The 24,857-nt window shown below is 37.2% G+C and overlaps 1 protein-coding gene across 20 annotated transcripts in view; it reads left to right on the forward strand.

Annotated features, from left to right (window-relative positions):
• Positions 1–677: 677 nt before the first annotated feature.
• Positions 678–24,857, forward strand: part of LOC18433330 (uncharacterized) — a 37,387-nt gene continuing 13,207 nt past the window's right edge. Inside the window, exons 1-5 of one of the 20 annotated variants that reach the window (XM_088862753.1) lie at positions 678–781; positions 13,434–13,539; positions 13,626–13,822; positions 14,488–14,666; positions 15,057–15,220. In XM_088862753.1, coding sequence (XP_088718879.1) covers positions 15,121–15,220 — 100 coding nt within the window. In that variant the 5' untranslated portion in view covers positions 678–781; positions 13,434–13,539; positions 13,626–13,822; positions 14,488–14,666; positions 15,057–15,120. Of the gene's footprint in view, positions 852–13,433; positions 13,540–13,625; positions 13,823–14,484; positions 14,667–15,056; positions 15,221–23,614; positions 23,638–24,857 lie in introns of those variants that run through there. The other 19 variants (XM_020666579.2, XM_088862744.1, XM_020666574.2 and 16 more) reach the window with 19 other exon arrangements.

A 24,857-nucleotide genomic window follows, 5' to 3' on the forward strand; every position in this document is an offset into this window, starting at 1 on the left:
AATAGTGTGAAAGTCCAATTTGAGAGATTATCTGTAACTTATAGTGAAAAGATTTCTTCCTCCCTTAGGAGGATACTATCCATTTTCTACGTTTTGGATTTCAAATTTTGAGGATGTAATCTTTGCAACCCATAGAATAATCTCAATAAATATTTTTTTTTCAAATAAACTCTGTGTACTAGGAAAAAAAAACTCTTGCCTTAAGATTGAATAGAGACTGCTCAATTTTTGAAGGGCTAGATTTAAGTCTCACAAAACTTAAAATTTAAATGTTTTCTTTTAAAACTAATTATCTAGTAATTATTATGTGTTTTCTAAAATTCTAGGCATAAGTGTTTTGAGCTGGGGAGGAGATGCACAGTATCCTCCCTGTGAAGCATAGTGCATGCCTATTCCTTATATATGCCAGTTTGCATCGCCAAAAATTGGTCAAGCCCTAGCAAGATTCATTATCTGGGTCGGGCAAGGCCAGGCTCCGGCCCCAGTCATACACTTGACGTCGACCCCGGTCCACATTTGTGGTTTTAATTTCCTGCCGGGCCAGTCCCAAGCAAAAAACGGAACATGGAATGGTTCGAATGTTTTTTGTAGGCCCGACCCAGCTCTGGCGAAGTCCAGCCTGGCCATTGGCAGCCCCACGAGTGGCAACAATTAACGGAAGATGTTCGCCGGTAGCTGCACAGCATTTTCGCTTTCATGCTTCATTTATTAATGGATACTCCCAAGCAAGCCACAACTGCAACAATATCAACAGTTGTACCGCTCTCTCTCTGTCCATAAGGTGTTCTTCAAATGCTTTCACTGCATTGTTATTGTTGTTTGTTTTGTAAGCTTCAGGCCATTGTAAATACGTAATGTTCTTCATTCTCCACCATGTTTCTGGTTGAAGCATTTCTTGCTTCATTCACTTATTTAGGGTTTTGCTCTTCTTTAACTTGGACTTAACTGTTTGGTTTCACGTCTGTTTGATTGCTCAAGGAATTAGTGTTGTTTTTTTTTTGTGAATCAGTGCTCAAGGGATTAGTGTTTCATTCATATTCTTAGCTTTCACTCTTTTTTCGGTACTCCGGTGTTTGGTTTGATTGTTAAGACTGTAAGATTCACCACTACTCTGCTTCTAGCTTGGCTGAGCAATTTCAATGATATTTTGTATGTGTGTGTCTGTTTTTTAGGGTTTAAGTATGCTAAACGAGCTTATTTTGCTCCCTGAAAACCCAAAACCCCTTAAGAAACTGTGTTTTAGATTTTGATCAAGAAGTGAGAAAAAAAACATCAAAACTGAAGCCCCACTGCCCCTCTTTTGAGAAAATTGAAACCTTTGGTTTATTTCTATGAAACCTCTTTCTGCAAGCTTGTTCCAGAGTTTACATTATTGTTTTTTGCTATTGCGAAAACCTGACCTATAAAAAGGAGAAACAACAGAGGAAGATAAAGTAAAATCAATTCTAGCATTTTGGAGTCTAGGGTTCTTATGAACCTCTGTTTCATGTAACATGTGGAATTATAAATTCCTCTGACAAAAAAGATGTTAATTTGGGCATGCTGCTTTAAACAATGTTCAATTACTCTGCTTGACCTAGGGACTCGCCACTGACCCCTCTTGTGTAACTCGGGCCACTGCCCATCTTGTGCAACTCGGACCGCTGCCCCTATTGTGTAACTCGGGCCAGTACGAGTGGACTTGCCCATCATGTACGAAGGCCGAAAAGGGCTAAAAATTGCAAAAATAATTACAATTTTTTTAAAAAATAAAAATAATAAAAAGCGAAAATACTTACAAAAATGCATTCGAAGTCTACAGAAAATAAAAGTATATCGAAGATGGAATATGGAATATGGAATTCATTTATAGATTGAGACTATTCAAAAGATTCCAAAAAAGGGAAAAATATAGGAAAATAGTGCATACAATAATAAAAGTTCACAATTCATAATAAAAAACATAGAAACTTATCAATATGCATCATTTATTAGTGATTTTTAGTAACTCTTTTTCTTAATTTTTTAAGGCCTTTTAATAAACCTGAGTTTGTCACCACTATCCCGAGTTGAGTCGAGTTAGGAGACGAGTTAATTTGGCTGAGTTTTGGAACACTGGTTTGCAAAAGCATTATCATTGTAATGATTGCAATTCATGTTAGATAGTTGTCTGCGGCAAATGGTGTCAATGGTTATTAAGCATGTAGAATAGGAAGGTATACTATTTGAAGAGTGTGTTACATATTCTGAGTGGTGAGCCAGCAAGATGTTCATGGTGTACTGAGTTCTACAAGCATATGTTTTTCTTTTCTCACTTCTAGTTGAGGCAATAATAGCTTCTTGTGTTCGAATGGAGTTGCATCCTTGCTTCATTTGATGAAACATAGCTGTATTTGACTCTGACATTTTGTTACAGCTTTATTAATTAGAAAACTATAGTTCTACGCTGTGTTTTAAAAAATGCCAAGTTGGATTGTTCGCCTTGTTCCTGTTCCCCTAATATATCAGGGACCAGCCGAGTCTAGAAGGGAACCGGCGATTCTGAACAGTGAAACGGCGATTCACTATTCTGGGATCAGTTGATCGTTCGTTCCACCTGTATTTTTGTATCTTCCATACCAAATCCGCTAGAGAGTTCTTCTCAAATCTTGAATCAAACCTATTGAAATTTGGTTCAAAACATTGATCTTTGATCCTGCTAAGCCCTTGCTTGATCGATTTGAATAACAGAAAAGTCTTTTTGTTGAAAATTAAGACTGATATTCTTAAGGTTTTTGGCATCCGAGAGTTCTCCGATCAAAATCATGTATTTGCGTTCGATTTTTTGATCAATTTCTTGAGGGATTTTTATTTAAAGAGGAAGCGATTGGATCTGAAACAGTTAATTTTCAAATTTATTTCTTATTTTTTAATTTTATTTTTTGTATTTGTGTGTTCTATGCCAAATCTGTCAAATAAGAATGTTCTTCTTGGATTTTGAACCAAAACTATTGAAATTTGGTTTAAAACGATGATCCTCGATTCCTCTAAGATCTTGTATGATCAGTGGAAAACAAATAAAAACATTTCCGATGAAAATCAAGCTTAAAACATTTATGGTATTTTTGGCATCCAAAAGTTCTACTATCAAAATCATATGTTTTTCTTTGATTTTTGATCAATTTCACAAGGGATTTCCAGCTAAAGAGTAGGTAATTGGATCTGCAACAAGCAAATTTTTTTGCAATTTTATTTCGTATTTTTATTTCAATTTTTGTTGAATTTAGGATTTGGGCATAATCCGCCAAATTGAAGATTAAATCTTCGTATTGAGTGAAATTTGTTGAAAATTGGTTTATTTGATTCATTATTCATAAAAATATTATATTTTTAGTTCATTTTATGGTATTAAAGCCTAGTTTTGTGTAGATCTAGCCCCACAAATTAGGATGTTTTAGCTCATTTTTATGAAAAAGAATTTTTTTGAATGATCGCTATAGTTAATTTGATTTTTTTGTTTGATTAATTTATGATGGTCACTGTAGTTAAGTTGGAAAAAAAGAGATATTTTGGCTTTATTGTGTGATTTCAAGGGGAATTTTTTAATTGAATAATCTATTTTTAAATAATTTTTTGACTTGTTATATTTTAGTCTATTTTTATGTTCTATTATTGGAAAATAATCATTATGTTATGAAGAAAATTGCAATTGTTCATAAAGTTTTAAATAAAATACATATTATATTTAAGTGAAGTCTTCGGAAGAAAAAATATAGTTATTTGTAAATATTAACTTATAAATTATATTATGAAGTAAATTATGTTCTTCATAATTTCTGTATAAGAGCGTATTTGTTATGTTTGTTTCGATGTTTTAATTTTTCTGAGATATAGTTACAATTTATTTATAGATTTATTTATTTTTCTTGAGTTTTTTGCTTGAAAATTCTATCTATCTAGGTTTTCGAAATCTGCTTAAACGTGGAATTTTCGTCCTTTTTGCACCAAATTTGGTTCAAATGAATCATTCTGAATATGTCTACAATTATACTGGTGATTGCATAGATCTTGCTCAAAATTAGTTCTGGTTTAGGGATTCCTGATACATGCTATTTTATTGACAAATAATTAATAAATTACTTGATCTTTTAAAGGGTTTTGATACATATGCTATTAGGAAGGATTCTGTTAGTAATCATACTTATTTTCATTTTATATATTTCTCATGATTTTTGTGGCTCAATCTTTGTTTTTAGGAAAAATAACATTTTTAAAGAAAAAGTTGTTTCATTTTATAATATGAAAATTTGTTGAGCAATTTCGTTTACAAGGTCTATCTTATTTCTTCATTTTTTATAATTATTGTTTTTTCACTAAAAATCATAAAATGAGTATACAGTAGTATACAGTTTTTTGTAAAAGTACTATATCAAAATTCGTATCAAAATTAATATCAATAGAGTAATAGACACTCGGACAAGATACAACGTCTCAATTTTAGCGTATTTTTGCAAAATAATGGAAGTATATAATTAGCTGTCTCTATTTCTTTTTTGGGAACTCAAAAAACATATTTTTAGGGATTTTTAGTTTTTTTTTAATTTTTTTCAAGACCAGATCCAATTGATTCTCTGATCTGGACCGTCGATCAGACCCGATTTTTGAGATAGACGATCCGGGTCACCATTCCGTTTTTTAGAACACTGGTTCTATTGATAAGATTTAGTTCTTCCCTTGGCACATTGTCCTCCATTCATTTTGTTGAATGGAGGTGGTCTAAACACTGTATTTTGCAGACTTGTTCTTTACTTAGAATAAATTTCTGTCTGATTAGAGCCTTAAATAAGCCTGATTGACTGGAGTTGTTTTTAGCTAAAGCTCAATTTGATCAGAGTTCCATTTTGCCAGAGATCTATTTGATCAGGGCTCTATTTGACTGGGGCTTAACTTGGCCGAAGCTCATCCCAGCTTTATCCCAAAAGATGGTTTATTTACAGCTTCGAACTTGAAGGCACGAGATCATATTGGTTTCTTCAAATTGTTGAATGCCCTTGACTTGGTTTGAAAACCTAGATGCAAGATAGGTTTAGGGGAGCACACTCTCTAAATACAATTATGTCAGTGAAGCACCCTAATGTTCGAGTTGCACTTTCTAGAAACCCAAAATTATAGTTTCTTGATCCAACCTATCTCTCAAATCGGTAGGATTTGTTACAAAGATCTATTTGAATGTAGTCTCATAAAAAACGGGTGAGAAAATATGGAGAAAAATCTATTGTTTTTTTCATTTAAGTGGATAGTCTTCCTGGCTGCGTTGAAAAAGAGAAGAGTGATTAGGATTTATGAAAAGTTTTGGTAAAGTTTATGTTGGCTGCCTACCGAGCACAACCCACCTCCTTTACCTGGGCTTGGGATGGGCTAAGGGAAAGTTTAAGGTCCTCACCCTTCTTAGACCAAAAAATGAGAAGAGAGATAAAGAGAGAAAAAAAATTCAGAACTTGTCTTTAGTGAAGCAAAGGGGTACATATAAAAGGGAAGAGATGTATACATGTCATCGGAGTGGCTTAGGTAAACAGGTGACCACGGTGAACCAGTAGCCACATCTATTGGCTGTGGCAAACCTGGTGATCGTGGCAAACTAGCATCTATGGCAGACTGTAGATCACATGATGTCACGATGCCAACTCCAAAAATGGTCCCCAACTTGTGCATCTTGGTCCATTTCATGGCCTGGAGACCACAAAACAATCCACACACTACTAACACTAGCAAAGGGATAAGCGAAGCGTGAACACGGCCTCCCACCCTTGAAAGGTCTACGGGCACTTCTACACTGATGATGCAAGCATAGGAAGTGCAAAGTGTGCCTTGAGTGCCCTCGCCCTCGCACGCGCATGAGCGTGTGCAGAATTGCATCTTGGATCTATCAATTATGTTATGTCAGACTCCCCCTCACAGTAACCTAGTCGAATTTGGAGAAGCTGTAGGTATTATTGCAGGTCTAATCAATTGGAGAGTTGGGAACTTAACCAACATTAAGAACTTTTCATACTGGAGGAGCGCATGTGCCTTCTCGCTGCTTTGTTCCATGAACAGAAAGGGAGGGAGGTATCCACTCGCTATTACTCCCCAATTTGGGGTAAAAGTTTTTCGCTAAAACAAAATTTACCTTGTTTAAAGAATTTGGCCCACATAAATTCCAAAATTCCTTAGCTGTTTTGAAACATATTTTTCAAATAGCAGACCATTTTGTCATTTTCATTTTGTACATGTGGAAAAACTTGCTACAAACAAATGTTGGAATAGGTTGACGATAGAGGGGACTCCAATGGTGGGGTGAGAAAAACGGGGAGCCTGTTTTGAAACATGTATTTGTTGGGTTTGTGGCCTTTAAAGGCTTAGAAAGTTTGTAAAAATGATACTTTCTAATGGAATATGCACTTGAGTGGGAGTGTGTGTGTTGGCTGACCATGGGTTGGGCAGTTATGGCCCTGGTTTATGTCCAAAACCTTATCCTTGGGCATTTGGCACTACCGAGATTTATAGTGGGTCATCCCTTGTTGGGGTTGAAGAGATGCCCATGGATGTTTGTAAGCCAGGGGAGCGCTGTGGTCTTTTGCCTACGGTTGTAAGCCTGTGAGAGCAAGAGCCAAAGCTTCAATAAACTTCCGCATTATATGTACACATGACAATCGCATTACTAGGAAGCAGCCCTATAGAGGGACACATATACATGTGCATAGAGAGCTCCCTTTGCACTGTAGTGATAAATGCTGGACTTGCTCTTGAATCAGGGGACTGAAATCTGCATTCCAAGATCGTAGTTCCACTGTTTATGGACGAATTTTGACAACCCAATCATGAGCCCCTACATTGAGACTGGGGGCTATGGGTCTTTGTTAGGTTGGATGAGAAAATAGTAGCGGATCATGGTTTTTGGGTCAAGTGGAGTGTCCTTATTGTTGTTAATTTTGATCAATTGGTACCAGTCCACTTATGAAATATTTTATTTTGGTATTAGAAATGCTTTTATGATTTTTACAAATTTTTTCAGAAGTTTAAAAATTTATTTATGCTGAAAATTCATTGAAAAGGTTATTTTTAAAATTTTCAGAACAAGGAAGGGCGCTTGTGGGACTTAGGATCCAGCCCCAAATGTGTGTGCCGCCCATGAGTGGGACGTGTGTCCATGTGGTGCCCATGTAAAGTCCATAGGGTGGCACACCCACTTTTTTTTGGTTTTATGTGCCACTTTTAGTTAAAGTTAAGTTAGTTAGAGAATCTTTTAAAATTAACTAAATTTGATTTTCTATTCAAGTGGGAATTTTGTTTTGACCAAAATGAAAAGATTATCTTTGACTTCCTATAGATTCTGGAAGATCTAGATAATTCTAAAAAGTGTTATAATTCAAATTTATGTAGAAGTTGGACTTGGGTCAAATTATAAGGGGATAAGGTTCATAATTTCCACCCAAAATCATAATGGCTGATTTGTGGGATGGAAAACTCAGATTTAATCTCTCTCACCCCACAAATTTCCTAATATCCTAATGGTCAAGCTAGATAAATCAGATAAAGCATACTTAGAAGGAATCCTATTCCAAGTGGGACAAAGATTTCTTTCTAATTAAACACTGTTTGAACCTCTCTCTCAAACTATGACATAACCTCTCTCTCTGTCTCTCTCTCACACCAAAATATCTCTCTCTCTCACACCCAAGACTAAGTCTCTTTCTCTCCCCCATAATTTTGGCATGCCACCCTCTATCCTTCTCTTGCTTGTGACGCCACCCAAAAGGAAAGGAAAATAGGTGGTGGCACTTGAAACCCTAGGGCTAGGGTTTACTGATTTTGAAGGAAGAAGAGGTATGTGTAGCCTAGACTGCAATTAATTATCAAGTTTAACCCTAATTTGTTCCTATAGGGTTTCTACAAACCGTAGTTCAGTTTTTGATCTCTCTAAAGCCTTAGATTGAAAGGTATTGCTTGAAAAGCTTCCTTATCTTAGAAATTCCTGTAAGACCTAAATGATTAAAAGTGTTCCATCAGTTAGGGAATCGGTTGCGGGAATGTGTCAAGCCCTGTGGGGGTGATTCTAGGCATCACCTAGTAAGTCTTCCCAGTTGATTTAGTTATATTTCAGTCATATTTTATATTTTTCTTTGAATTTTTAAGAATATATTTTATACTCAAAACTATAGTGGAAGATTGATTATTGCTCTTGGATGGTGTTTATTTGTTTGGCAGTAAAACTAAATATTCTAGGTTGTATTTAGGGTTTTAATTTTGATTTACAGCAGTATATAATGGCCTATGTAAGTGGAATTCAGGTTTATTGAATAAAATAAAAAGAAACATTTTTTGAATTTATTGCCGTGAGTTGCACATAGCCACGCCTTTTAGTCTTATGCTTGGAATATTCATAGAAAAAGAAGAAATATGTATGATTAATGAAATGTGGATTTTATAACTTCTCTATTGTTTATTTAATGCCAGGCCGTAATGTTGGCAATAGAGTGTTATCAATTTTAAGTAAACTGTGAAGTTATTTAGCATCTCACAAATATTGAGCTCAGGTGCCTTTAAAATCCTTGACCAATGGTTTAAAATGAGAAATGAAAAAATGAATTAGTATGATCTTTGTATGGCATCCACAATATTGAATGAAAGCTTAGCTAGATAATTTTGGTGCTTGTGTTATCTTTTATGGCAGACATTACTGATTAAGAGCTTCCAAGCATTGAAACATCTGGCTCTAAATTGGTCTTAACGTATTTGTAATCAAGAAAATGCACTTTTGATGGGGCCTTCACTAAAATCGAAGGATAGGATTTATAGATGTGTTTTTCTCTCTTGGGTAATCTTTCTTTATTGAAAGTGTGCTATTGAATGCTTATCTTAAGGAGACCATTACTTACACTAGTGGTAGTCTGCTGAACATAAGATGCGACCACATCAGAGATGGTGATTAACTTTTTGGCTCTCATCGTACAATAGATTTCAGATTGATAAATAGAAGAAGTAATTACTTGTTATTAGATAACTAGATATGCATATTCAAGTACAATTGACGTAACTAGCTCTAGGCATCTTACCGACCTCAACAAAAGGATGACCCTCTTGAAACCTCTTTAGTAGTTCCTTGTTCCCGGGGGTAAAGGTTTTTGGATATGACCGGTGCCATACACTATGTAATCCTAGGTCAATTAACCAATATACATACTCATATTGAAGTGTATGATCCACTATGATGCTTTATTTACCGGCTCTCACGGGCTTTAAAGGTCACAAACGCCAACGTCAACATGAATGGTAGAGACTTGGAAGAGGTGGAGGCACATTTTGTATGGCAAACGCACAAGTTGATTTCTTGCACTATTGATCAGAAAATAGTAAATTCGCGCTATATCGATCATGTTTTGGACGGTTTAGAGTGAGTTGCCTAAGCAAAATTGAATTTTGAGATAGTTAACATGAATAACATCACACGAGTAGCAGTGGTTTACAATGCGGGATGTAGCTTTGATGCAGTGGGGGGCCGATGCGTCTCGGATGCGAGTGCATCGCGATGATGCGGTCAATAAATGTAAAAAAATTCTAAAAAAATAAGTTAATGCATAGAAAAAAATGTGAAGGTGATATATGTGATAATAGGTATTTTAATGATTAACTTTAAAACTATTAGCTGTCGGATATTCTGTATCCAGTTATCCACTATCCCCTGATAGAAACTAGAACTTGAAACCAGCTTCATAAAGCATTCAACAATCAACAACCATAAGCACAAATTTGCACCATAAGCACAACCATCAACAACCATAAGTGCAACCATAAGAACAAAATAGTGATATTATAAAATACAAACCAAAAGTCAAGCCCAAGAAGAGTTAATAGTTAATAACTTAATACAATCATCCATTTAGAGAGTCAATTTTGAAATTTGAACTTCATTTTTTCAAATATCATTCAGACAAGTCATCTTGAGAGTCGTCATGCGCATCATCAATATCATCTTCAACGGCCTCCATGCATTCTTCTTTATCGGTCTCCTCTGAGTCAGCTTCCTCCTCAACCTCTGAAGCTAATGCGCGAGTGCGACTAGACCCAGCAGCTCCTCTACTCCTTTGTGCTCTAGTGTTAGGTCGATTTTCTTCATTAACCCCTGTTGCTATCTCGACATCAAGCCATGTAAGATCTTCACCCTCAAACACACGCTCTTGTCTTGGATCCACGGTCCACTCACTTATGGAATCACCATCAGCTTCATATAATTGAATAGGGTTGAGCTTCGTGCGATTTTCATACCTCTCCCTAAGCCGCTCGTTATACCGCACATAGACCAAATCATTCAACTTTTTCTGCTCCAACCTATTTCTTTTTTTGTATGGAGTTGTGGTAGAAATTTGAAATCAGATAAATTAGATTTTAGATTAGAAAATTGAAATTCAAGAAATAGGGATTAAGGAATAAGGAGTAAAGGACTTACATGTTCAAATGCACTCCAATTGCGCTCACAACCAGATGAGCTACATGTGAGATTCAACACTCGAATAACGAGACGTTGTAGATTTGGTGTCTCGCTTCCATATAATGCCCACCATGCAGCTGTATAATATTTTATAATTTAGATTATAGTTAAAAATTAAGGGTATAAAATAAACAATGGAACTATACATAAAGTAAGAGACAAGTAAGATTATTTTTGGGCTTTTGGCCTTTACCTGGATCTGTAGTGGCCCTATTTCGAGTGGCAATCTAACTTGAACTTAATCAATTCATAGCTCTGGATCTCATCCTGAATATCTTTGTCTGGCACCAACCTCTCCAGCATATCTAAGAACCCACAATTTATTACACGATCTGACTCAATGGATGGGTGCTTGTCGTGACGAGATGGGTTTAGAAAATAACCGGCTGAATGGAGGTGCCTGTGAAGCTGGGTATCCCATCTCCTATCAATAATTTCAAGCATAGCCTTGTGCATATTTTCATCATTCTTTAAAACATCTTTTATTTCAGTTCTTGCCCTAGTCATTGCCTCATGTATGTAGCCCATGGCGGGCTTCGCATCACCATCAACCAGTTGAAGCACTCTCACTAAAGGGCGAGCCACCTCCAATGCAATAATTATTTGACTCCAAAAAGATGTATTCAAAATAATTTTTTCAGCCTTTCTCCCATCCTTATGCTTTGACCATTTGCTTTGACTCCATTGCTCTGAAGCAAACATGGTCCTCAAGGCACTTTTTTGCTTGGCTAGACTTCGAAGAGTGAGAAATGACATGGCAAATCTAGTGATACCTGGTCTCACTAATTCTCTCTTCTTTGTAAAAGACCTCATCATGCTTAGGACTATGGTGTGATTGTAAATAAATCCAACAATAAACATAGCTCTTGAAATCACCCCACTAAATAAAGATGTACCCATTTCCTTAAGCATAAGATTAACACAGTGAGCTGCACAAGGTGTTCAAAACATATGCTTCCTTTTCAAAGTCAAGAAATGCCCAGCTGCAGCATAGTTGACACCATTGTCAGTGATAATTTATACCATATTTTGCTCCCCAACAAAATCGACAATCTCATCCATCAAGCCAGATAAGTATATACCATCATGTGACTTGTCTGATGCATCAATAGACTTAACAAAAAAAGTACCTGTTGGGCAGTTAACCAAAAAATTAATGAATGCCCTTGATTTTCCATCGGACCAACCATCACACATAATAGTGACCCCATATTTCTCCCACCCTTCTCTCTGAGAAATCAAAATTTTATTCACATCAAATACAACATCCTTCAACAAGGGCTCCCTAACCTCATGTAGTGAAGGAGGAATAAGTCCTAGGCCATATTGCCCAATTGCCTAGGCCATACATGCAAAACTATCCAGAGTTATAGTATTAAAAGGAATGCCGGCCATGTAAATCCACTTTGCAATCCACATATATACCGACTTCCTTTGTTCTTTCTTATATTTATTGTCAATTGTGGTTTGTTTTGTTTTTTTCTTTCTCTCCTGAACCACAATTTCGGGGCTAGGGGTGAAAAAAGAATTCATTGGCTTCTTAGAGAGGGGTGTTCTTCTCTCAGCACTACCACCAATATTTATAACCCTCTCTCTTGAGGTTGGAGTATGAGTACCCATTTGCCTCATAGCAACTTCAGACATATCATCATCATCATCATCAACATCATCAAATAATTGCATATCATCAAGTAATTCCTTTTTTTTTTTTCTCTTTATCTTTTTTCAATCTATCCAAATATTATCTAATCTTCTTTTTATATCATCTGTAGCTTGTGGGCATGCTCTTACATTCCCAGAAATTCCGGCTAAATGCTCTTTTTGTCGAAAAATACCACCCATATAAGTATTTCTACAGAGCAAGCATATCACACAATTTCTATCTTTCGGATTTTTTAGTTTAGCATATTTTCAAGCCGGATCCTTGTTACTAGAAGATTGGGAAGAAGACATTGCCCCAAAAATACGTATAATAGTATTATTGTACAAGAAGGAATAAAAAGTTACTGACTCTGTGAAGTAGTGCTTGATTTCTTTACGGCCTCTGAAATCCCCAATTTCTTATCACAAATTCACCTTAACATCCCCAAATCAACAATAAAAGGCATCAAATGAACATCTAAGTATCAAATAACCGCCAAATCGAAGATTTGGATAAAAAAAAAATTTTCGCCAAATTTTTTTTTTCCTTCAATTTGATGCAAAAAAGCCACAAAAGTGGCTGGAAATCTTCGATTAGGGGGTGTTGTAACCCCCCAAACAGTTTCCCTAAACATTGGAACAAAAAAAAGACCATTTTGCCCCTCCTCGAGGGGCAAAAATCGAAAAAACATTTCGTGGAAACAGATTCGGCCGAGATGCAGTCTGATGCAGCCTTGATGCTGGATGCGGCCATGATGCGGCCTGATGCGGCGCATATGCGGCCGCATCTGTCAAAAGCGCATATGCGTCTGAACAGGATGCGGATGCGAGTGCATCCCGCATGATGCGGCCGCATTTTAAAACACGGACGAGAGTAGTAAGAGGCACCAATATTAGAGTATTGTTATTGGTCTAAGATTAGTGGAGGGGTTATTAGTGGCGGTGTAAGAGTAGTAAGAGGTATCAAGAGTGGCCAACTATAATGTTATTGGTTATATGATCATGAGTTTAATTTGCACTAGATCGACAATAACATCACATGTTCTGGATGAGCATTGTGTGTGGCAAGCTTACAATTGACTTCTCTTCCAGGGTTGGTTAGAAGATAGTAAATTGGTCTATATTGAGAATGTTTTGGTAGGTTTAGAGTCAGATATTGAATATTTCAACAAAAATATGATGTATTGTGTACCTAAATGATGTATTGTGTACCTAAATGAGAGGATGGATTTGTTGTGCTTCCTTATGCCTAGTAAGTCAATCAGGCTCCACAGTTGCTGAAATCCAATCCTTATTACTGGTTCAGGAAGTCACCTCATCGCAAGCTCTCAGAACTGAAGTTACAATGTTTCAAGAGGCTTCAGTCATATTTGAGGGGGATATCCATGCAAGATCCAATATTCATTCACTTTGTGAGTATATCTTCTGCAATATTTTCACCTAACAGGTCTTGGTTTCACATCATGCTCTTAAGATTTTGCACTGTTTTGCAAGATAGGGAGGCTTGTTGATGAGGGCAGAGCTCCAGTAGCAGTTAGAAAGACAAAGTCCTGCAATTGTTTTGCAAGTTGCATGGTGGCTGGCGTTCCAGCCACCATGCAACTTGTATGTCCACAAGAACGAGGAGAAGGACATGGTTTAATGGGCAAGGAAGAGGATAGTTCCTCCCTCAAGGCTTGAAATTTATTTTAGAGGGTAATTATGGATAAAATCTTGTTTTAGGTTATGAACATTTTATATCAAGTGGAACACACTTGAGATTCATTCCCTCTATATTATAGAGTGGCCAACTGTTAGAAGTTTCTTTAGCCATTCGGCCTTTCCCATGAAGGAAAGTCTATTGAATAATGGATAGAACCATTTTTTACGTTATGGACATCTGTTTCCAAGTAGAACACTTGAGCTGCATTCCCTCAACAGGGAAGTTGGCCATGGGATCCAAGATTCCAAATGTCTTCAACCATTACCCATGAAAGCAAGTTTGTTGTATGTGTTTTATCACACGGGAAAACTATTCTTCGCATGTTTTTTCTTTGCTTATCATGTTTGGGTACGATTAGCGGAAATGTTATCTTACCAGCTTACCATGTTTTTAGATGGGAATAGTGAAAAAGGGTGAAAGTAGCAACCTCATCATTTCATTCAAGATAAATGATGGAATATGTTCGTATTAGCCTTCCATTCTAGAATCCTGTAAACTGCATTCCTTCTGATGGTTTTGGGTAAGGCATGATTCGCTCTTCCTTCCATAAACAACTTCGTAGCTCTTTGACCATTTTAGGTTGTTTGACGCATTCAGCTTCTGTTTCAAAATGATAATATTGAATTTATGTATAATGGTGGAGTGTTTGATCCAGCAGTTGGAGTTGTTCTTATTACTGCTGGCTGTCCGCCCAATATCCATTTTAGCCATTGAAGGGGAGCGTCAACTGCTATATATTCCCATTTGCTATATGAGTACATCGATTTAATGCTTTCAGGATGAGGATATCTCTGTATATACATGTAGCATCTGTGCTTCTTTGCCAGTATGCAAATTGTAAGTGCAATCTAGATATCTCATTCTATTTTGTTTGTATTTAGGCCTTAAATGGTTTATTATTCATCACTGAGAACCATTATTTCTGATCTTGATACTTTGATGTAATTGCGCAATCGCATAATTGTGTCCACGCTAATATATATCCATGTTTGCATGTTATTGTGTGTATGTGGTGTGAAAATTGTTAATTGTATCTTTTATGTGTGTTATGTGTCTGCTTGTTAAAAATGTATCTAGGGTAAAAATTACCGGGTATAACTTTGATGACCTGCATGTACTGTTCTCAGTGAGTAGTTTATAGTAATTTTTTGTATTATCATCTTTGAGGAACTATCTCATTTTCTGATGATGATGATCCACCCAATCGTTTTGCCAATTGTTTTGCAGGAAGCTGAATTTTGATTGATAGTTGTATAAAGTATTGTACAAGAAACCTAAATAGCAATCAATAATGAGCTCTGGGGAAACTCTAGAGTCGAAGAGCTCTGAGTCACCACTAATGGAAGGATTTGATAATCCAACAGTTGAACATGGTTCAGCTGTAAATATAGGTGAGAGTTGTACCTCATTGATTTCATTTAGTTGGTCCCTGTGACATATAATCCATCAGGTTTGACTATCGTGCTGAGTATGTTGCTGAGATTGTAACAATGGCCATTTTCATATGGGTGGTTCCCTTCCTCCCATGATGCAGGGATAGTTAAATTTTGGGATTTGTCCTTCTCAGATACTTTAAAAAACATGTAAAATAATAAATTCTTGATGTTGTAGACATGAGTATGTTTCTGCCCTGTGGAATGTATAAACTGGATATTTGAGGATTATTTATTCTCTTTAGCGAATTAATGTTTACTGCACAAAGTTGATTAATAATGCCTCGTGCGGCTTTTAACTTGTAAGCAAGAATGGTTTGTCGGCAGATAGTTTTCCTTTTCTTGCTTTGTGCTGCAACTTGTACAAAAGGGCCCAAGTTCTCATCAAGGCACTTATGTAACACTATTTTTTCTTTTGTTTTTTGAAATATCAACTTGTACTATATATCAAAGATTGGACTTTGTATAATTTCTATTACCTATGCCTGGGTGTACAAAATTAAATGAAAAACTGAAAGTTTCTGTACAAAAAATGGAAGGATATTGTGTATTTATCTGTGCTTATGGCCTGGTTAAGGGTGGGTTTATTTATTCATTTATTATTTTTATGGGGGAGCCTGGGGTGGGTTGGTTGGAGCCCCTAGAGATGGAGAATGGATTGTTGACCGCTTCTTTTGCCAATGAGTTGTGGTTAGCTTCTCTTCATGTACGTTTGAACGCGAAATGGAGAGGTTTGCACAATAGGGAGATTTTTATCGAATATTTAGTTGAGTCTCAGAGTTCTATAACAAGATAAGAGCCTAGGTGATCAGCTTGCTATGGTGAAAGATCCTCTTAAGTGAAGGGACAATGTCCATTATGTTTTGGGAGGTTTGGGGGTGGTTGTACGTGTTTGTTTCCTATGTGATGATGAAGACTCCATTTCCCCTCATTTAGTGAATTTTAGCCATTTTCTACTACAGATTCTCAATCTGTTTTATGGTCAAACTATATTTCAAATGTTAATACAGGCTGGAATTCAAATCGTGGTGGAAGAGGCAGAGGATATAGAGGTAGGGGACCTAGAGGTCAATGTGGAATAACTAAATTTTCATCCTAACCAAGGTTGTGGATTGCTACCTACTACTTCATTAGAAATATGTCTCTTCAGATGGTGGTGTTGTGGAAGAATCATACAGCCGTGAAGTGTTTTGGTCATTATAAAACCTGGCCGGTTGAAAGTTCGGTTGCTGCCCCAAATCATTCTCTAGAAAACTTAGCTATCACGTCACCTTCAGAGTCAGGGTGGGCTTTGGATAGTGTACTGCAAATCATGTTTTAGGTGATAATATGTTGTCATTGCTAATTCCTTGCGCTGGTAGTGGCTTTTTTGTGATTGGTGGTGAAACCTTCCTCAATATTACTGATGTAGGAAGTATCACAGTTCACTCTTCCCACGGTCCTATGTATTTATCTAATGTTCTCGTTGTTCCTAAAATGTGTCGAAATGTTGTTTCAATTTCTCTGTTAGCTTGAGAAAATTCTATTTCATGTGTATGTACACCCAATTTTGTTTTTTGAAGGAACAACAATTAGGGATAACATGTCCTAAAGGGTCTCGTCGAGGATAGTTTTGTATTATCTATGATCATATCAAGAAGAAGCTCCAATTGTTCTTTTCATTTCTTAGTATCAATAAAGATGCCAGTCTTTGGTATCATAATTTAGGTCGTTGCAGCCCTCAGTCTTTGAATAAATTATGTAAGTTGGCTTAATTCCCACTAATCTGGACATTCAATCCTCGTTTGTCTATCATGGATGTCAGTTGAAACATATGAACTTCCATTTTTATGATTTATAATAAAGAGCTTCTTCTCCCTTTCAATTAATTCATTCTGATGTTTGGGGCCTCGTTCCACAGTCTTCTTTATCTAGTTCTTTATATTATGTTACACTAGTGGATGATATCTCTCATTTCACCTAGACATTTTTTTCTTAAGGTCAAACTTGATGTGTTTCACATTTCTATGAAATTCAAAATCTTTGTTGAAAACAATTTCAAAAACCTATAGCCTACTTTCATAGTGATGGAGGGGAAGAGTTCTTATCCCAACACTGTAGAATTTATTTAGAGAATGATGGGGTGAAACAACAAATATCATGCGCATACATGCCTGAGCAAAACGGAGTGGTAGAGAGAAAACATAAGCATATATCAATGACGTTGCATTGTCCATGATGTTTATAAGTGGTGCTCCTAACTTTTTATAGACAATCATTTCATACAATAGTTTATCTCATCAATAGGTTGCCTATAGATGTTCTACATAGAAATCCCCTTACCAAGTTCTACTTAGGAAGGACTTTGATTATTCCACATTGCACTCATTTGGATGTTATGACTATGTTCATGTTGAGTAGAGCTAGAGAAATAAGTTATCCTCAAAGGTAGGCATTCATTTTTTTACTGGTTATGCTGATAGTTACAAGGGATACATTTATTGCAGTCTTAGATTGAACAGAGTTCTATCTTGAGGCTTGCAACCTTTGATGAAAGGAAGATGTATATGCGTCCTCATTTTATGGATACAGGTGATTCAAGTAAAAGAGAAGAGTCATTGCATCATGAAATTCACAGTCGATCAATGAATCAAGTTGTAGATGAGACACCACTTCTTGTTGGTAAATATGCAGATAGAAGTTGTGAGCAACGCAGTCTTGAGGGGAGGTAATTGATGAAACTCCTCCAAGACTCGGGAAGAGTTCGAGGAATATATAGACAGGATCTAAATGAAGACTCTTATAAAATTGAAGACCCTCATAGATCAGCCAAGGATATTATGATATATCAAAGAAGACGCCTTGACAGCCAGTAAGAAGATAGTACAAATGAAGATTCTCATAGCCAAATGAAGACTCATAAAATTGAGACACTCATAAATCAACCAAAGATACAATAATATATCAAGAAGAAGGTGTGAAGGGCAAACAAGAAAGTTGGCCAGTTGAAATTCGGTAGTGCACTCAAAACCCACACAGTGTTGGGGGTTATGTGGCCATTTAAAGGCCTTATGAGAGCATATAAAACTATTACTATAGTGATATGATAACTCTAGTGGGAGTACAGTCCAGAGGGGGGACCAAAGGATTGTGGTCCATAGGGGCCGAAGTTGACAATATTGATGCCAAGACTCAAACTAGGGTTGACGATCTAGGCTGAGTTGAGTTTTACTATGAGACCTGGGCATATAGCACGACCGAGAAGGATTTGCAGAGTCAGCCCTTGATGAGGTCCGAGAGATGCCAAGGGTAGTTGGCCTAGGGACTTAGTGACCGTTGTGTGTGATTGGTAGACTTGAAGGGACAAGGGCCAATCCTCATCATGACCATCACACGACATGTATATATGATAGCGATAGCGGGAGGTAGACACCATTGAGGGTATTGCATGTATATGTGCGAGAGATAGCCCCCAATGCACCAATTACGATGAGTGTGCATAGGTCTGTGTGACCTAGACTTATCCCTAGGGGGGAACCTGTAGTCCATAGGCTAGGATTGTGTTATCATCACCTATTGGTTGGTTTTGGTAGTCTAATCATGAATTCCTATGATGGACTTTGGGTCATGGGAACTACCGGATCAGTTTGAGAAAGTGAGTGTGGGACATAGTGACTAGTAGAGATAAAGTGCATTAGATCATTGCTTGATCTATGGACTATATGGCTAAGATCTTTCACCCCATAGGACACTTATGATCATTGATTTAGATCGAATCTCCATAAGGATGGCTAAACCCTAAAAGCATAACCCTAGCCTCACTAGTATAAATACATCTCAATGGGGTCATCATAATATATATAGCGTAGAGCTCTCTCTCTCTCTCTCTCTCTCTCTCTCTCTCTCTCTCACGTAGGTGGCACGCCACCCTCTCTTTACCCCTCTCTCCCCCGTACTCTCTAAATTAGAAAAAGAAAGAGGGGCACACCCCTAGTTCATCAAGCAAAGGAAGGGGCACACCCCTAGTTCATCAAGCAGAGGAAGGGGCACACCCCACATAGTTGGGAGGTAAGAGAGGTCCCATATTCCATGTGCATGCTCTCAAGTTCCATGTATAGGGTTTAGCCAATCTTCCCAATTTGGGGAGATTCAAGAAAGACCAAGATTCCGTGCGCCATGGTGGAGGAGACCCTATGTGGGGTATGCAAAGTCCATTAGAGGTAATCTTTTGGCACACTAGCTTGTTTTATGCTTTCTTGTGGTTTTTTCTTGTTCCCAATCTCCTTTAATGTAATTTTGCTTATGTAATGAAGACATTATGAAAAGTGGCAGCAAGTGTGGATCTATGTAAGTGTTCTTGCAGGTATTGCGAAAGAAAATTTTAAACTACATAGACCATACTAGTTCACATCATCCACTTTCACACAAGTCTATTAGAACAAAGCATCTAATTGATTGATGGGTAAGTTATGACACCTTCACTAGTAGTATTCAAGTTTATGTTTGGATTTCTCAAAATCAAAGAGCCTAGAACTTATCCTGAGGCAAAAAAGAAAGAGGCCGTAGATCGAGTTAATAAGGCTATGTACATAAACAAGACTTGGCACTTGGAAGATAGTTCCTAGACCTACATATAAACATGTAGTGTGCTGCAAGTGGGTTTATAAAGCGAAGTACGAACTAGATGGCAATGTGGAAAGGTTTAAAGCAAGGCTGGTTGCAAAAGGGTTTAATCAACATGGACTTGACTATGATGAAACATTTGGTCTATTTCTAAGATAGTGACAGTTCGGGTGGTTATTTTCGTTGTTAAAATGCCTTTTTGCATCGGAAGTTGGTCGAAGAGGTCTGCATGGAACTACCATCAGGTTCATAGAATGAAAAGATCTTATATGGGTTACAAGCTCCAAGAACGTGGTTTTGGTGTTTTCATAATGCTTTAAAGAAAGCGGTTGTATCATGGCAGCACTAGATCATTAATTGTTTATTTGTCACAACAAGGAATGTGTTATTATGATTTTGCTTTATGTTGATGACATTATAATTAATGGGAGTTCTATTGACTTGATGGATGGCGTTAAGAAATTTTCACATGATAGATTTATGATGAAAGACTTAGGTCATTTGAGATACTTCTTGGGAATAGAAGTAGATTGAAATGAGAATCAGATTTTGTTGTCTCAACAAAAGCACACTCTAGACCTTCTTTAAAAGGCAAATATGACCAATTGTAGGCCACATCATGCACCAACTGCACTAAATAAAAGATTAAGCATACCTGAAGGACAACCCTTAGATAATCCTGAGAGAGGAAAAATGTTTAGTAGAGGCATTACAATATCTCGCTCTCACTATTCCTGATATATCATATACTATTAACCAAGTGTCTCTATTTATGCACGCTCCCAATGACACTCACATGGAAGCATTGAAGAGAATAATCAGATATGTAAAAAGGGATGGTGTTGAGGTCAAGGTGGTAGCACCACCTGTGAATCAGCTACTGGTCTCAGTTTCCATTCCTACCAATGCTAATCCCTTTCGAACACTACTAACGGTTTCAAAAAATTGCTAACCCACTACTAACAGTTAACGTGCAGAAAAAAATAAAACATAATCAGATATGTAAGAGGTACAGTGAATCATGACCTACTCTATGAAAGAAACAACATGCATAAATTGAATATTGCTTCAATAGTTGGGTATTCTGATGCAGACTGGACTGAAGATCCAGATTCTAGCAGATTAGCTTTAGGTTATTGTGTCTTTCTTGGTAGAAATCTAATTTCATGGAGTAAAAAACAAAACTGACGCAAGGTCTAGTGCTGATGTTGAGCATTGAGCTCATGGATGCAAAAATATTGTTTCTTTTCTTGGAGCAAAAATATGCAAGTCAACAATTTACTATGACAACGAGAATGCTTTGACAATTTCAACAAATATAGTATTTTATAATTACACTAAGCACATTCAGATAGATTGCCATTTTGTTCGTGAGAAAATTGAAGCCCAGGAGAGAGATGCTCACTTTATTTGGATCCCAAATCAAATAGTTGATATCTTCATAAGAGGGCTTGCAAAAGATAGACATGAGTTCTCAAAGAACAAGTTGTACATGTTCAAACATGATGTGCAACTTGATGGGGAGTGTTACAATGCAATGAGGGATAGTTTTGTAATTTATGAGTATTTTAAAAGCTTTATATGTTGTAAAGTCATTCATTGTTATGTATAAGGGCAAATCTGTACTTACTCAAGATGTGACACATTATATATGTTATAATACAAGAATTAGGGCGGTGCCCTAATGTATGCTCATGGTAAAATAGTATGTGCCTCTTTACTCTCCTCTATGTTCTTTAGTATGGACTATACCACTACGAACTGTGGACACTAATACACTATGGACTTGTTCATGTCTTTCACTATTTTAGTTTTCTAAAGATTCAAAATCTTCAATGATTTGAAGTTTTCAACATGTTTCAACATCAGTGTTTCCAAAAATGCTGGTTGGCCCTAAGTGGCCAGTGGGGTCTAGGCTGCCCAGCGCCTAGGCTGGCACCCAAGGATTTGGGTAGCCTAGGTTCAGAAGGGGCCAAGGGGATCTTGTTTTACACCCAAATTTTGTATAAAAAATGCATGAATAAAAAATGCATTTTCATGCATTTTTTATAACCCAAACAAAATACACCAAAAATGTCCATGGTGGGTATTTTTGCACCTAGGTGGGTGCAATCCATGGGCAGTTGCCTAGGCGTGGTCTCAGCAGGTCCCTAGGCGTGCGCCTAGGGATAACTCGCCTAGTTGGTATGTCCAGATTTGGACGATGAGCTCAGGCTCTCCTAGCCTGCCTAGGGGCCCGCTTAGGTGCTGGGCGGATTTCCTTTTGAAACTATGTTCAACATTCACGTGTATAGATTTCCATAAAAAATGTTAGAATACGTATAAATGTGAAAAATACAAAATTGAGGCAAATATTTGTATACATGTGCATCTAGACAACGCACATAATATTTGTTTTGAAAATCTGTCACTTCAGTACGCTTGAGGTTCTGGGCTGTTGCCTAGGCTCTTGGCTAGGCTGGCGCCTATGGGACGCCTTGCGTTTTTTGGGACCTTGGCTGCAAAGGGTATGGTCATATATCATCCAAATGTCACATGTATTTTAAAGAAGTTGGATATTGTCTCCCCATGTGTAAGAAGAGGCCTCCCAATATTCCTAAGATTCATGTCATGCTGTGGTTGCTAGTGTTATCGAGAAAATTACTCAAATGCAAGATGGTAACACAAGAGTACAAAATTCCTATGTCTGCATCACATTCGACATCAAGTACTCCTCATCTTCTTTCTCTAGAAATGATAGTACATTTCAATCTAACTCTTGAGGTCATTGATCCTGGTGCTACCACTTTTATGACAAATGATGTGCAGAAAATTCAAGTGTATTACTCATTATAATGGTGATAACAAAAGTGCACACTGCTGATGGGAATCCTCTTCCAATCTTTAGTGTTGGATCGCTATCTATTTTTCTTTTTGACGCTTCTCCTCTTTTCATCTACAAAGTTATATATGTTCTAAACTCTCTTTATATTTGCTAACTGTCTCACTGCTTGTTGACAATCACTTGCTATCGTATTCCTCTCCTCTTGTTGTTTTGTACGGGATCTTTGAGCTGGGAAGGTAGTTGGATTGGGTGATAGAAAAGGACAGCTCTTTCTCCTTGATTTCCCATCTACTTCCACTTGTTTATAGAAAAGGACAGCTCTTTCTCCTTGATTTCCCATCTACTCCCACTTGTTTACTTGTTCCAACATATGATGATTTTATGAATGCAAATAAAGTTTGGGACCTATGGTGTTGTCGCCAAGGTCAGCTGGCTAATTTAATTTCTTATACCACTGTTTTGAATAAACTTGATGGGATAATTCTGATTTGACGTTTATTTTTCCCAATTGTTGCATCACAAAGTCTCATAAATTGCCTTTTCTTTCTAGTAGGTTCCATACTTTTGCACCTTTTGATCTTTGTCCATAATGATGTGTGGGGACCAAGTACATTTCCATCTAAGATTGGGGAAATATATCTTGTTCCATTTATTGATGATTGGATGAGATACACTGGGTTTGTTTTTTAAAATAAAATATTGAAGTTCTCTGTGTTAACAATTCCCTGCCATGATTGGAACACACTTTCACAAGCACATCAAGATTCTGAGATCATATTCTGGGGCAGACTATCTTTCATGGGAGTTTCAAGAGTCTCTTCTTGGATTATGGAATCATACATCAAAGTTTGTGCCTCATTCCCTAGAAGAAAAAGGTGTTGTTGAGCGAAAGAATAATCACATCATGGTGACTTGCAGGGCACTAACGCATCACTCTCAGGTGGCTGAGGTATATTAGGCTGAAACATATCATACTAGTATTTGTTTGATTTAATAGAATTCCTATTGCAATTTTAGATGGCATGACCCTGTTTGAGCACCTGTTCAAGCAGAAGCCTAACTATGATTACCTTGAGAGTTTCTGGTTGTGTTATATTCTTCGCCCTGCTAATGAATGCGATAAGTGGAACCAAAAGCTGTCAAATGGTTATTTCTGGTATACTTTGACACTCAGAATGGGTATAGAGGTTATGACCCTATGAAGAAGGGATCCAAGGCTGTCAAATCTCTCACAATGTTATATTTCATGAACAAGCATAAATGTCATATACACGTATTTGCTTCTCTCACAGATGCATGGATTGGATGCTCCAGTAGAGCTCAATGTGAAGTACTCCAAAAACAATGGTGATACTCTTTGTTATCCTTCCATCTATGGATGCCTTGTTGAGAGCCTTTTATAGTTCACGATAAGTGAACTAGATATTGCCCATGGCGTCCATGTTGTTAGTTAATTGTCTTAGATCCTCGTCGTCTACACTCAACTGTTGTGCACCAAATCATCTGTTATCTATGTGGGCCTCAAGGCATTAACTTTCTGTTCATCTGATTCCACTCTCAAACTTGTAGCCCTTAGAGATGCTGATTATGATGGATGCCTTTACAATCATCACTCCACAACATGATACTATTTATTCTTTGGTTCATCACTTGTCACATGGAAATCCAAGGACTGTCTGGTTTAAGTTGGAGGCGTTCTTTGTGGAAAGGTTGTGTGGTATTTGCTGATGTGAGTTGATGCAAATAAGGGTGTGCTGAAACTGTGGCGGGTTTGAGCGTTTTGAGTATATGGGAGTCTGCACAAAGCTGAGTAGGATGGGACCAAATGGCGGTGGGTCACCTTAGCAGTGTAAGGTGTGGCGATTGAAAGGACTATGTGATCTAGCACAAAATGTATAGTTTAAAAATTTTTATTCTTTCTTTTGCAATGCCAGCTAGATCACTTACATATATCCAAAAATACAACATTAATGTACCGAAATAAAACCTAGAATCTTCTCTTGCATGCCATTGCAATTCTATACAATCAAACAAAAATACAATGTATGAAGAATCAAGAAACATGGAGACATTAGCATTCCCGAATACATTGCCTCAAGTTACCCCCATGGACTTCGTACGCCTCACACCGGGTCTCTTCCACCAATGGCACACGGGATCTTGGTCTTT

Source organism: Amborella trichopoda, chromosome 1, assembly GCF_054954075.1.
Source record: "Amborella trichopoda isolate Santa Cruz 75 chromosome 1, AtrichopodaSantaCruz75HAP2 v2.0, whole genome shotgun sequence".
Lineage (NCBI taxonomy): Eukaryota > Viridiplantae > Streptophyta > Magnoliopsida > Amborellales > Amborellaceae > Amborella > Amborella trichopoda.